Source organism: Pongo pygmaeus, chromosome 19, assembly GCF_028885625.2.
Source record: "Pongo pygmaeus isolate AG05252 chromosome 19, NHGRI_mPonPyg2-v2.0_pri, whole genome shotgun sequence".
Taxonomy (NCBI): Eukaryota; Metazoa; Chordata; class Mammalia; order Primates; family Hominidae; genus Pongo; species Pongo pygmaeus.
The window spans coordinates 50,914,175-50,929,361 of NC_072392.2; the positions used below are offsets into that span (position 1 = coordinate 50,914,175).

The 15,187-nt window shown below is 39.5% G+C and overlaps 2 protein-coding genes across 6 annotated transcripts in view; one reads left to right on the forward strand and one right to left on the reverse strand.

Annotated features, from left to right (window-relative positions):
* CCT6B (chaperonin containing TCP1 subunit 6B) overlaps positions 1-15,187 on the reverse strand; it is a 57,269-nt gene that overhangs the window by 23,656 nt on the left and 18,426 nt on the right. For 2 of the 5 annotated variants that reach the window (XM_054458361.2, XM_054458360.2), the window contains exons 1-5: positions 13,157-13,409; positions 11,482-11,545; positions 10,473-10,607; positions 6,350-6,523; positions 1,024-1,127 (exon numbers count right to left, since the gene is read on the reverse strand). In XM_054458361.2, the coding sequence (XP_054314336.1) occupies positions 1,024-1,127; positions 6,350-6,523; positions 10,473-10,607; positions 11,482-11,545; positions 13,157-13,293 (614 nt within the window). In that variant the 5' untranslated portion in view covers positions 13,294-13,409. Of the gene's footprint in view, positions 1-1,023; positions 1,128-6,349; positions 6,524-10,472; positions 10,608-11,481; positions 11,546-13,156; positions 13,410-15,187 lie in introns of those variants that run through there. The other 3 variants (XM_054458363.2, XM_054458362.2, XM_054458364.2) reach the window with 3 other exon arrangements.
* Positions 13,414-14,948, forward strand: ZNF830 (zinc finger protein 830). The gene has a single exon (XM_054458379.2). It carries the CDS (start codon positions 13,419-13,421, stop codon positions 14,583-14,585), a length of 1,167 nt encoding a protein of 388 aa, XP_054314354.2. The 5' UTR covers positions 13,414-13,418; the 3' UTR covers positions 14,586-14,948.

The window sequence follows — 15,187 nt, forward strand, 5'->3', positions numbered from 1 at the left end:
AAAAGAAAAAGAAGAAGAAGAAGAAGAAAATTGCATGAGTAATCAAAAATCTTCCCACAAAAACTCTTCAAGACAAATAATCAGACTTTTCCAAAATAATTATCAAGGTGAAAAACAATGAGAGGAAGAAAGAACCTACAAATTAACAAATTAACAGAGACTTAAAAGAGATATCACCTAAGTGCAGTATACAGACTGTGTGTAGATCTTAATCCAAACAAAACTGAAAAAAATCTGAGACAACTGTTAGACTATAAACTGGAAATGTGATAGTATTAATGAGTTATTCATTTTTAAGGTGTTATAATGTTTTGTGGATATATTAGGTAAAAGCAGGGGGTTTATGTTTTATGGATTATATGATATTTACAGGTGGTATATGATATCTGGATTTGCTTCAAAATAATCCTGGGTGGGAGGGGGAAAGAGGGAAGGGTATGGTTGAAATAAGATCGCTTCATATGTTGGAAATTGATAAAGATAGCTAACAGGTGTGTGGAAGTTCCCTATTCTTTTCTCTCTATATATGTTCACAATTTTCTATAATACAAAGTTTTAAAAGAGTAAATCCAAAATCAACATGGTACTCCATAATCTGGTCCCTTTTGCCTCACCTCCTCTCCTTTGCTCCAGGTACACTGTAACAACCTAGTCACACCTCTGCCTTAGGACCTTTTCAGAGGTCATTCCTTCTGCTTAGAACCCTCTTGTTCCAGATGTGCACATGGCTAGCTCCCTTGTTTCTTCAGAGACCTCTTAGCTCTCCAGGTTCTTATCAGAGTAGTCTTCCCTGTCCACTATAAAATCACACACATGATTTTTTTTCTATTTCAATTAGAAACATAAGCTTCTTGGGGAAAGAAATTCTGTTCTGTTTACTCTCATTCCCATTACCTAGAGCAGTGACTTAATATATGTTGAATGAATATATTTATGTTGAATAAAAGTAAGTAATGAATTTAATAAAAGAATATCTTTAAAAAATTCTAGAACCCATATGTTGTCAAAGCTTATGTAATTTACTTTGTATCTGTTCCTAATTTATGCTTCATCTCCATTATTTCTACCATGAAGAGATCAATAGAGTAACCTGGTCTTCTAACAGCCAAAACAGAATCCACCACAGCCTGAAAGAGAAATGAATGAGAACAGTTAAGTTATTTGGACTACTAAAATAAACCAAGGGCCCAAACAATCTATCACCAGACTAAGGAGATAAAAGCCTTCAGGATTCAAAACCTAGGGCAAGACCAATATGTGCCACTTTACTATGGACGCTAACAATAGCCAATGCCAACAGACACTTTAGAGTCTAAAGAAACTTCAGAGATCATTAGGTCCAAACCTTTTATTTTACATATAAGGCAACTGAGATAAGACCTTAAGAAGTCACAGTTTTTAAATAAGATCTAACAGCTAGTAACAGGGCCAGGACTAGAATTCAGGGCTCCTTAACTGCCCAGCGACTACTCTTTCTATCATACCAAGACTATCCAAACTTTTCCACCAAAGGACACCTTAATGGAAAAGAAGGAAAAGTAATCTAAGGTAATAGCTCCAATTTGCTGGCTATAATAACAGGAAATGTTAAAGTCTCATGTTTTATCATGAAAAGTTTCCATGTCATCCCATAATATGTTTATCTCAATGTAAAAATAATGTTTTCCCCCAAAATTGTAAAGTAAAATTGACACTCCAGAAAGATACGTCTCATTTATTCTGTCACATATGACCAGGGATATACAATTTAAGAAGCATAGCACAACACATCTTATTGCTTAGCTCAGAAAATGATATAAAAATAATTAACTGCAGAAATTAAGAGCTAAGTTATAACTACCCTAAAATATACATAAAGCAGAAAAAAACTGTATCTTAGAAAACTATGCCTGAGGTAACATAATATTTTATTTTAGAGGCAAATAACAAATAGGACAAAGGCCATTGGATAGTGAGAATATCACTGTTTCTGTAACTCTAAAACAGAATGGGTGCCCTAGCAGCATGAAGAGTTGGGGCCATCGAAGTACTCTAACAGCAGAAAACACAGCAGAGCCTTTCTTCTGATTCTGCTCATCAAGAAATTGTCTGATCATAATCTGATTTCCCAAGTTGTTTTTTTTAACAGTAAGGAGAATCGACCAGAAACAACTCAAGTATTCCAGTACATTTGGCATTTGTAGTTCTCAAAGTAAATTATTAAGATAGTATTCTGCTTTGTATGTCAATGTCTTGCGAATTTGTTTCCTAAGAATTTATCATTCTTCCTGGTAAACAAACGTATTCAAGTTTCAGAAATTACAAAGCTGAAAAATAATAATGATATCAAATCATTGCCACCTGATAAAAGCCTTCCCAAAATATCCAGCCAATCTTGTCTTTATATAAAATATACATATATTTTTTTGAGACAAAGTTTCACTCTGTCACCCAGGCTAGAGTGCAGTGGCATGATCTCAGCTCACTGCAACCTCCCCCTCCCTCCCAGAGTGATTCTCCTGCCTTAGCCTCCCAAGTAGCTGGGATTACAGGTGCCTGCTACCATGCCCAGCTAATTTTTGTATTTTGAGTAGAGACAGGATTTCACCATGTTGGCCAGGCTGGTCTCAAACTCCTGACCTCAGGTCGTCTTCCCACCTCAGCCTCCTAAAGTGCTGGGATTACAAGCATGAGCCACCGGGCCCAGCCTATATAACATATATTCTACCTTTAGAAATAAACAAAACACTGGCCAGATGTGGTGACTTCACGCCTGTAATCCCAGCACTTTGGAAGCCCGAGGCGGGTGGATCATTTGAGGTCAGGAGTTCAAGACAAGCTTAGGTAACATAGTGAGACCCCATCTCTACTAAAAATACAGAAATTAGCCGGGCGTGGTGGCACGCGCCTGTAATCCCAGCTAATCGGGAGGCTGAGGTAGGAGAATCGTTTGAACCTGGGAGACGGGGGTTGCAGTGAGCTGAGATCATGACATTGCACTCCAGCTTGAGTGACAGAGTAAGACTCTGTCTCAAAAAAATTAATAAAAGAAATAAATAAACAAACATACATTTCCAATATGTGAATATTAATATATTAATATATCATATCACATTTCATTATATTGGTAACCTTATCTACAAGGTACACTGCTAAAACAACTATCTTGTGTGTCATCTCACATAATAAAATATGGACCTCTAAGTTTAAAAAGACCAGTATACTATTCAAGAGCTTCCGCAGGAGATGATCTGCAGGCAGCCAAACCTCTCCCAACTTTCAAGTCACATTTAAAAAAAGGCGGAGCTGGTTTTTTGAAAGGATCAACAAAATTGATAGACCGCTAGCAAGACTAATAAAGAAAAAAGAGAGAAGAATCAAATAGATGCAATAAAAAAGTGATAAAGGGGATATCACCACCGATCCCACAGAAATACAAACTACCATCAGAGAATATTACAAACACCTCTATGCAAATAAACTAGAAAATCTAGAAGAAATGGATAAATTCCTCAACACATACACTCTCCCAAGACTAAACCAGGAAGAAGTTGAATCTCTGAATAGACCAATAACAGGAGCTGAAATTGTGGCAATAATCAATAGCTTACCAACCAAAAAGAGTCCAGGACCAGATGGATTCACAGCCGAATTCTACCAGAGGTACAAGGAGGAACTGGTACCATTCCTTCTGAAACTATTCCAATCAATAGAAAAAGAGGGAATCCTCCCTAACTCATTTTATGAGGCCAGCATCATCCTGATACCAAAGCCTGGCAGAGACACAACCAAAAAAGAGAATTTTAGACCAATATCCTTGATGAACATTGATGCAAAAATCCTCAATAAAATACTGGCAAACCGAATCCAGCAGCACATCAAAAAGCTTATCCACCATGATCAAGTGGGCTTCATCCCTGGGATGAAAGGCTGGTTCAATATATGCAAATCAATAAATGTAATCCAGCATATAAACAGAACCAAAGACAAAAACCACATGATTATCTCAATAGATGCAGAAAAGGCCTTTGACAAAATTCAACAACCCTTCATGCTAAAAACTCTCAATAAATTAGGTATTGATGGGACATATCTCAAAATAATAGGAGCTATCTATGACAAACCCACAGCCAATATCATACTGAATGGGCAAAAACTGGAAGCATTCCCTTTGAAAACTGGCACAAGACAGGGATGCCCTCTCTCACCACTCCTATTCAACATAGTGTTGGAAGTTCTGGCCAGGGCAATTAGGCAGGAGAAGGAAATAAAGGGTATTCAATTAGGAAAAGAGGAAGTCAAATTGTCCCTGTTTGCAAACGACATGATGGTATATCTAGAAAACCCCATTGTCTCAGCCCAAAATCTCCTTAAGATGATAAGCAACTTCAGCAAAGTCTCAGGATACAAAATCAGTGTACAAAAATCACAAGCATTTTTATACACCAACAACAGACAAAGAGCCAAATCATGAGTGAACTCCCATTCACAATTGCTTCAAAGAGAATACCTAGGAATCCAACTTACAAGAGATGTGAAGGACCTCTTCGAGGAGAACTACAAACCACTGCTCAAGGAAATAAAAGAGGATACAAACAAATGGAAAAACATTCCATGCTCATGGGTAGGAAGAATCAATATCATGAAAATGGCCATACTGCCCAAGGTAATTTATAGATTCAATGCCACCCCCATCAAGCTACCAATGACTTTCTTCACAGAATTGGAAAAAACTACTTTAAAGTTCATATGGAACCAAAAAAGAGCCCGCATCGCCAAGTCAATCCTAAGCCAAAAGAACAAAGCTGGAGGCATCACACTACCTGACTTCAAACTATACTACAAGGTTACAGTAACAAAAACAGCATGGTACTGGTACCAAAACAGAGATATAGATCAATGGAACAGAACAGAGCCCTCAGAAATAACGCCACATATCTACAACTATCTGATCTTTGACAAATCTGAGAAAAACAAGCAATGGGGAAAGGATTCCCTATTTAATAAATGGTGCTGGGAAAACTGGCTAGCCATATGTAGAAAGCTGAAACTGGATCCCTTCCTTACACCTTATACAAAAATCAATTCAAGATGGATTAAAGACTTAAACGTTAGACCTAAAACCATAAAAACCCTAGAAGAAAACCTAGGCATTACCATTCAGGACATAGGCATGGGCAAGGAATTCATGTCTAAAACACCAAAAGCAATGGCAACAGAAGCCAAAATTGACAAATGGGATCTAATTAAACTCAAGAGCTTCTGCACAGCAAAAGAAACTACCATCAGAGTGAACAGGCAACCTACAAAATGGGAGAAAATTTTCGCAACCTATTCATCTGACAAAGGGCTAATATCCAGAATCTACAAGGAACTCAAACAAATTTACAAGAAAAAAACAAACAACCCCATCAAAAAGTGGGCGAAGGACATGAACAGACATTTCTCAAAAGAAGACATTTATGCAGCCAAAAAACACATGAAAAAATGCTCACCATCACTGGCCATCAGAGAAATGCAAATCAAAACCACAATGAGATACCATCTCACACCAGTTAGAATGGCAATCATTAAAAAGTCAGGAAACAACAGGTGCTGGAGAGGATGTGGAGAAATAGGAACACTTTTACACTGTTGGTGGGACTGTAAACTAGTTCAACCATTGTGGAAGTCAGTGTGGCAATTCCAAAGGGATCTAGAACTAGAAATTCCATTTGACCCAGCCATCCCATTACTGGGTATATACCCAAAGGACTGTAAATCATGCTGCTATAAAGACACATGCACACGTATGTTTATTGCGGCATTATTCACAATAGCAAAGACTTGGAACCAACCCAAATGTCCAACAATGATAGACTGGATTAAGAAAATGTGGCACATATACACCATGGAATACTATGCAGCCATAAAAAATGATGAGTTCATGTCCTTTGTAGGGACATGGATGAAATTGGAAATCATCATTCTCAGTAAACTATCGCAAGAACAAAAAACCAAACACCGCATATTCTCACTCATAGGTGGGAATTGAACAATGAGAACACATGGACACAGGAAGGGGAACATCACACTCTGGGGACTGTTGTGGGGTGGGGGGAGGGGGGAGGGATAGCATTGGGAGATATACCTAAAGTATAATAATAATAAATAAATAAATAAAAAGGCCTAGTATGATACTTCTGAAAATTACGAATACTGTTCTGACCAGTCAAATCTAATCTACAGTTAGGCCTATACAATAATTGTCTGTCTTCCATATTTTATGTCCAAAAAACCACATGAAATACTTGATTATCTTACAGAAAAAGAAAAATATCACCATGCATTAGGCTATATTTGTTCTGAATGCAAAAGTTTAATAACATACCTCTGTTAACACATCAGCTAGTTCAGCATGAACTTTAGTTTGTAGTGATGTTCTAGCTACATCTAAGAGGATTTTTCTTTTCATCTCCTTTGTCACTTTAACTTCCTCCAAAACTTCAAGTGCTTTTATCTTTGCAGCTTCAAATCCTTCAGCTATTATTCTAGGGTGCAGGCCCTGTTACATGAACATAAAATTATAAATTATAAAATAAGTTACCCAATGTAAAAGTAACCAACCTGTCTGATTATTATTTCCAAAAAAAGTTACTCACATTAATGCCATGAAATATAAGTGTACATAATTTATAAGTCATTTTAGTGCTTCATACTTGAAATAATCTCAAACTTAACAGTAAAGCTTCAAGTCTAGTATAAAAAATTACAGAAGTCCTTTTTACTTCCAAAAATTATGACTACATTGTTGTTATGTGGTGCCCTTCTGAATGGGCACACATAAAAAGATTCCTTTCAATGCAGAGGAAAAGAACCACCACTGAATTGGGGAAAAGTGGCAGACAGAACACTGTGGTGTCTACCACTTCACCAAGTGATCAAAGTTAACATCACGATAATGAGACAGACAGGCATCACATGCCTGCTGATATGACACATTCAGTAGAACACAACAGTTCTATGGTATTCTGGCCAACAATCTGTAACCTAAGTTTAATTGAGGAAATGGGCAAATCCACACTGAGGGACTTTCTACAAAATAAACGGCTGGTACTCCTTAAAAGTAGCAATATCATGAAGCATAAAAGGCAGCTCAGGAACTAGTCTAGCTTAAAGGATACTAAAGGAACACGACAACTGAGTGCAATGCATGAACTTAGATCTTTTTTTCTATAAAGAACACTATTAATACAAGTGGTGAAATTTGAATAGAATGCAGATTAGATAACAGTAATGTATCAATGTGTTAATGTTATTATTAATTTCCTGGTTTTTATAACTATACTGCAATTATATAATTCCCTGGTTTTAAAAAATATACACTAAAATATTTAGATCATGTCTGCAACATACAGTTTAGAAAAGAATATGTACACTGATACTAAGGAAGAGAACAGGGCAGGCAGGGAATGAGAGAAATGAAAATACTTGAAGAATCTGGGTAAAAAGTATACAGGAATTCTTTGTAGTATGCTTGCAACTTTTCTATAGGTCTAAAATTATGACAAAATATTTTAATAGTATTTTTTGTTCCATAAAATAATACACAAACTTTGTGAAAGCTAGCACTTAGTCTAATTCATTCCCTCACTTCTTTTCTTTACATCAATCCTTAATCTTTAAAAGTTGACATTGAGTATTTGTGCTGGACATGACTAAGAGTTTTACACAAGTTATTTAATTCTCTAGCCACATTATGAAGTGGGTATTATTATTTTTCCTGTTTCACAGATGAGAAGACCGAGGCTTAAACGGATAATGTAATTTGTCTTAGATCACCAAGATAATAAGAAGTGAAACCAGGCTGTTTAAACCCATGAGACCTGACTTTAGAGCCTATGTTATTAACCATTTTCAAAAATGTCTTCAAGCTAGGACCCCACAATCTCTCATCCAGACTACTATGAAAACCTCTGGTCCAGACTCCCTTAAAACCATCCCCCAAATACTTAAAATGCCAACCTGACCATATCAGTCATTAGTATATTTCTATGTTTGGTCTGTAATACCACTGGATGAAATCTAAGCTTCTTGGTTAGCATACTACATGCCCTCTGATCTGGCTCCCACTTCCCTCTCCAGCCTCTTCTCCACTACTGTTCACATCACTTGAAATTCCAGCAACACCAAAATGCTTGTAGCTTCATACAACACCATGTTGCTTGTCTTCTCTGTGGCTTTGCTTATGTTGTTCCTTCTGCCTGGAAAGCCATTCTCCTCAACCCTTGCTCTTTTGTCTGGTTCACTCCTCCTCATCCTGAAGATTTAGGCCAGGCCTTACTTCCTCCAGAGAGTTTTTCCTGACTACTTCAGTCTAGTTTAGGACGTCCCTCCAGCCTCAGTGATTCTATCATATACTGTGCCCAGCTCTATCACTGTACGGCCACAGAGTTTCATAATGTCTGTTAGCATCTCACCCTTGCCAAACTCCTTTCTTCCTAACCCAACCCTAATTCAGTTTGGGTTTCCCTCTCCCACTTGTGCTTTGGACAAAGCTGATCTTATCCCCAGCTCAAGCAGTAGATCCTTATTAGTCTAAGTCAATTCCCATAAAAACTATTACTGGCTTGGGATGGACATAATACTAAAGTTGGCCCAATCATACTAAAGAAAAGCCTCCTGAATGGCTTTATCTTGCCCTCTGCCTAATTTCCTCTGACAGTCTTTCTTCTCTCTCCTCTGTCCTCTCTCTCCTCTCTTTTCTCTCTCTCTTTCTTTTGGAGACTGGGTCTCACTCAGTCACCCAGGCTGGAGTACACTGGTGCAATCATGGCTTACTGTGGCCTCCACCTCCTGGGTTCAGGCAATCCTCCTGCCTCAGCCTCCCAAGTAGCCAGGACCACATGCAGCATGCCACCAAGCCTAATTTTTTTTTATTATTTCTAAAGACAGGGTCTCACTATGTTGCCCAGGCTGGTCTCAAATTCCTGGGCTCAAGTGATCCTCCTGCCTCAGCCTCCCAAAGTGCTGGTATGACAAGCGTGAGCCACTGTGCCCAGCCAGTCTTACTTTCTTTTTCTTTTCTCTTTCCTTTTTTTTTTTTTTTTTTTTGAGATGGAGTTTCACTCTTGTTGCCCAGGCTAGACTATGATGGCACAATCTTGGCTCACCGCAATCTCCGCCTCCCGGGTTCAAGCAATTCTCCTGCCTCAGCCTCCTGAGTAGCTGGAATCACAGGTGTGCGCAATCACGCCTGGCTAATTTTGTGTTTTTAGCAGAGACAGGGTTTATCCATGTTGGTCAGGCTAGTCTCGAACTCCCGATCTCAGGTGATCCACCTGCCTCGGCCTCCCAAAGTACTGGGATTACAGGCATGAGCCACTTCACCTGGCCTCTTACTTTCAAGATGGAAATACTCTTAGGATGAAACAGCAATGTGAGTGGAAGAGCTAAGAGACAAAGAACCTGTGTACCTGATGACTGAATTTTGTTATCACACAACCTGACAGTCTGCCTTATCTCTCAATTTTCTATTATGGGAGATAATCATTTCCTTATTGTTCAAGTGAGTTTTAGTCAAGTTGTTTACAGCCAAAAGCATCCTAAGTTGCAAGTACTGAATTAACAGAAAATTCCCAATACTAAACGAAACACAGAGAATCATTTTGACCAGGTTATTCTTTGCTGAAATGGTCCCTGAAAGAGAGAAAAAATTCAGATACGGAGAAAAGAGATACTTAATTAGAGAAAGGTAGAAATGTACATGATGTTTTCAGAGGCCAGTGAATGGAGGAGTCTGGCTGAAGTAGATGATTTATAAAGAAAAAATGAAACTAGAAAGGAAGGTAAATTCACAATAAGAAAAACCTTCAATAATTTTTCTCCAGTTGTTTTATAAAGGTGCATAATTTGGTTTCAACTTTATCTATGGTGTTTTCTTTCTTAATTACCCATGGATACATGAGTAATTTTTTACTTTTTTAGGTCCGTTAAATATTTCATTTTTAAAAGAGGTATATAATTCCAATGAAAGGCATTATTTTGGCCAACAAAGTTCATTATTATTTCCATTTATAATTGTCCAAGAATATCTTAATTAACTGTCTAGGCCAGGCACGGTGGCTCACGCCTGTAATCCCAGCACTCCGGGAGGCCGAGGCAGGTGGATCACCTAAGGTCAGGAGCTCAAGACCAGGCTGGCCATGATGGTGAAACCCTGTTTCTAATAAAAATACAAACATTAGCCGGGCATGGTGGCGCATGCCTGTAATCTCAGCTACTCGGGAAGCTGAAGCAGGAGAACTGACTGAACCTGGGAGAAGGAGGTTGCCGTGAGCCAAGATTCCGCCACTGCACTCCAGCCTGAGTGACACAGTGAGACTCCATCTCAAAATTAATTAATTAATTAATTAAATAAAACAAAATTAACTGTCTAAAACTCAACCATTTTACTAGTTAAAAAAATAACTTGCCATTCAAAATAACATATAAACTCTGTGAAATTCTAATACCTCAGAAATGTACAGATCAGCTTGTTTTAATAACTCTCCAATAATTAGAACATTTGAAGTAGTACCATCTCCTGTGACGTCATCCTGAGCTGTTGCTACTTTTGCTATCAAGGAAGCTGCTGGATGTTGAATTTGCTGGAAAAAAGCAAGCAACAGATTTAAAAAGAGAGGATGAGATAAGGAAGTAGGTCACCAAAAGCAAGATAACCTAGGGGTCAGTAGCAAAATTAAAAAATGAAATAAGTTTCATTCTACAAGTTTACAAGTTTTGTATTATCAATACCTAAATGTCAAGTCCAAAATTTTAAAAGTGACAGGTAATGAGGCCTGAACATTTCATAAAAGTCTTTGCTTCAGAATGCAATGACATTTCTAAAATTATTTCATTTGAGATTAAATCATTCAATCTCAAAATGAATACATTTATTAAATTTGCAAAGGATATTTTTATTTTTCCATAATTACAAAGAACATAAGGCAGCGCCCTTAAAAGATATTATTGATTTATAAGTATGCCTAAGTATACAAAGACTTGGAAACAGCCAAAAAAAATTTTTTTTTTTTTTTTTTTGAGACAGGGTTTCACTCTGCCACCCAGGCTGGAGTGCAGTGGCACGATCTCAGTTCACTGCAGCCTTGGCCTCCTGGGCTCAAGTGATCCTCTCACCTCAGCCTCCAGAGTAGCTGGGACTATAGGCATATGCCACCACACTGAGCAAAATTTTTTTTTTTTTTGTAGAGACGGTTTTCACTATGTTGCCCAGTCTGGTCTTGAACTCCTGGGCTCAAGCAATTTGGCCACCTCAGCCTCTCAAAGTGTTGGGATTACAAGAGTGAGCTACCACACCCGGCTAAAAAAATTTTTTTATTGAGGTCTAATTCAACAGTCTTCAGCATATCTCAAGACTGCAGTATTTAGCTCACAGCCTTGGCTTAAAGATACACAAGTTCTACTATGCTTCTAATTAAGGCTTATTAAAGTTTATTAAAGTCAGCAGCATCAGCTCACCATCTCATGGAGCAGCACATTGCCATCTTTGGTGAGTCTGATGTCACCTGCACCAGAAACAAGCCTGTTCAGAGAAGAATGATATTAACTTTGTGTGGTAGGAAGACACTCCCAGTGCTTGCCACTACATTATCCTTAATAGAGGGAACTGGGCTTGGAAAACTTCCACTGTACCATGGGAATACGCCATGGTAATTACCACCATTTGCAGCTCACAGAATCATTTCTCCCCAGATGGACAGCTTATGGAGATTTCACTCCAAATGGACCATTTACAGGTTTAAAGATAAAAGCACTTGATGAGTTATGAACAGTGGTTTGGTCAAAGAATACTTGGAAGTCTACAAAGCACAAATTCGCAAATTTCCTGCAGGTTTTTATTTTGGTGAATGTTTTCATTCATTCAGTCACTCAACTTAGTTTCCCTTATCCCTGCATTTATTAGATCACCAAGTTCTATCAATTCTACTACCTAAATATCTCTTGAATCTGCCCCCTTCTCTCCATCTCCACTATTATTATCTCTACTTTGGATGGCATCCGGATATCTCCAAACTTAAATATATCCTCCACACATTTTTCTTTCTAAAAGGCAACGTGATTCAGTCACTTCCCTGATCAAAAGTCCTCCAATGATTTTTATGTTTTCCATCATTTTCAAGTTAAAATCCAAACACAGCAATGACATACTTGACCTTTCCCAATATCTTCCCTGCCTCATCTACTTTTCCACAAGCAAATCTTCTGGTTCCCTTAATACACCATGTTTTGTTTTGTTTCTGTTGAATTTGCACCATTGGTCTTTCTTATTCCTGAAATTATTTTGCCCAGGCCTTTACTCCCTCTTCCAACTAGTGAAGTCTTATTCTTCTTTCAAGACTCTGATCAAACATGTTACTTAAGATGCTTTTCCTTCTGCCATCAATTAGTCCCGTTCCTCAGCATAATCATATGCATCTATATATAATTAGCACATCCTACTCTACCACATCCATCTCTACCACATCTCCTTAAGAACAGAAACTGTATCTTCATCATTTCTGTGTCCCAGCAACTAGTACCTAAGTGACTTATTTTACCATTAATATTATTTTGTTCATTACTATGAGGATGTGTCTCTCCTCTTATACCCTTTTGCCCTCACTGGTCTCTTTTCTTCACTCTTGTTTATAGAAAAGGGTGCTTAATATATACTGAAAAGATGAATAGATATGAACAACCATAGACACCGGGTATTCAAGTAGAACTTGGATTTGACCCCACGCCTTCCTGGCTCCAAAGCCTGAGTCCTCTCCACTACAATACATTGCCATACAAAACACAAAACTACTTGTTGAATTTATGGACCAAGGGTATACAGTCTTAAAGAGCAGAGGAGTTAAATGCTTTGTTTCCAATGGGACACTAAATTAACTGACTTTCTAACTGCATATGAACCTTGACGACAAATGGGGCGTCAGGGAAGCGCCACAGTTTCACTCCTGGGGCCCTCTACTAGAGGAGGCTTTTCTCCTCCACCTGCACCAGGCGAGAAATACCCTCAGAGCAGGGATGAGAACGAGGGAAATCAAGCTCGCAAGAACATCCACAGCGCTCCGCGGACGGCTGCCTCAGAGGGCGCCAGGACACCAACAGGCCCCCAGCCGCCTAACGGCCGCTCCAACTGCCGTCTCACATTTTCATGGTGCCTTTAGGACCCAAGTTGGTCCGCAGCACATCCTGCAGCCCTCGGGCGGCGCATATATTGACAGCCAAAGCTGCCTGGGCCCGCGCCACCTCAGCCTTGGAGTTCACGGCCTTTATCGCAGCCATAGCCTAATCGTTCAGAGGGAGAAAAAAAAAAAGCCTTAGTCGCGATTCTGAGCAAAAAGGGCAATGCGACGCCACGCTCTCTTGAGCCTCTGCCAATCATCGTCCTTACAGGAAGTGACGTTATCATGCCTCGCCCGACGGAAGCCAGAATCGCTTTGGGTCTGGTCGCCAAGATGGCGTCCTCCGCCTCCGCCCGGACTCCGGCAGGAAAGCGAGTGGTAAATCAGGAAGAATTGCGGCGGTTAATGAAGGAGAAGCAGCGTCTGAGCACCAATCGGAAACGGATAGAATCTCCATTCGCGAAGTACAACCGTTTGGGGCAGCTGAGTTGTGCCCTGTGTAACACTCCGGTTAAGAGCGAGCTCCTGTGGCAGACTCACGTCCTGGGAAAGCAGCACCGAGAGAAAGTGGCCGACCTGAAAGGCGCGAAGGAAGCCAGCCAGGGTTCGTCCGCCAGTTCAGCGCCTCAGTCCGTCAAGAGGAAAGCGCCGGACGCAGACGACCAAGATGTCAAGAGAGCGAAGGCCACCTTGGTGCCTCAGGTACAGCCCTCCACATCTGCGTTGCCCACCAACTTTGACAAAATAGGAAAGGAGTTCATTAGAGCGACTCCCAGTAAGCCTTCAGGACTCAGTTTACTACCCGATTATGAAGATGAGGAGGAGGAGGAAGAGGAGGAGGAAGGAGATGGAGAAAGAAAAAGGGGGGACGCCAGCAAGCCGCTCTCCGACGCACAGGGCAAGGAGCACTCAGTTTCCTCTTCGCGGGAGGTAACAAGTAGTGTGCTGCCAGACGATTTCTTTAGTACTAATCCTCCCAAGGCCCCCATAATTCCTCATTCAGGGTCAATTGAGAAAGCAGAAATACATGAAAAAGTGGTGGAAAGGAGAGAAAACACCGCGGAAGCGTTACCGGAAGGTTTTTTTGACGACCCTGAGGTAGATGCAAGAGTACGAAAGGTTGATGCCCCAAAAGATCAGATGGACAAAGAGTGGGACGAATTCCAAAAAGCCATGAGGCAGGTCAACACTATTTCCGAAGCCATAGTTGCCGAAGAGGATGAGGAGGGACGGTTGGACCGCCAGATTGGGGAGATCGATGAGCAGATAGAGTGTTACCGAAGGGTGGAAAAGCTACGGAATCGCCAGGATGAAATAAAAAATAAACTTAAAGAAATCCTGACCATAAAAGAACTGCAGAAGAAGGAAGAAGAGAATGCTGACAGCGATGATGAGGGGGAACTACAGGATTTGTTGTCTCAGGATTGGAGGGTGAAAGGGGCATTGTTATAGGGTTTTAAAGACCCAATGTTTCTAACAGCCTCTGCTATTGTATAAAAAGTGCTGTCTCTCAGTAGTATATCGGTTACTTCATGCCTAAAGATTTGGGTACCTGGATTGCTAAACTGGATTGTTGAGATGAAATGAGCCAGTGAGCTACAGCACTTTGGAAAATTTGTGTAAAATGTTTTTGAGGTAAAGCTGTTTTTGAAATTTCTGAAGTGTTATATACCAAAATGCCAACTTTTCCACCACAGACTTAACTGTATAATTTCGTTGTAAAATCTGTAAGTTGTGAATGTTGTACATAGTTAAATCTGTATTCTGTTTTGAATTTTTTTAATTAATAGACCAACCGGCAAACTTTCAGATGAATGCTCACTGTGGTATTTGGAATGTATGTATCTTCTGAACCCTACATCAAGTTGAAAAGGTTTGTTTTCTTGTTTCTTTGGTTTTTGTTTGGTTTTTTAGAACACTTCATAAACACATAAGTCATTGTAGGTTAATCAGTTCTCTTAGTATGCTTTATTTTAAAAACATGAGAAAACTATATGCCAAACATGATCAGCCTCCCTAAACCAAAGTTTCTCTTGAGTAGACCAATGATGGTC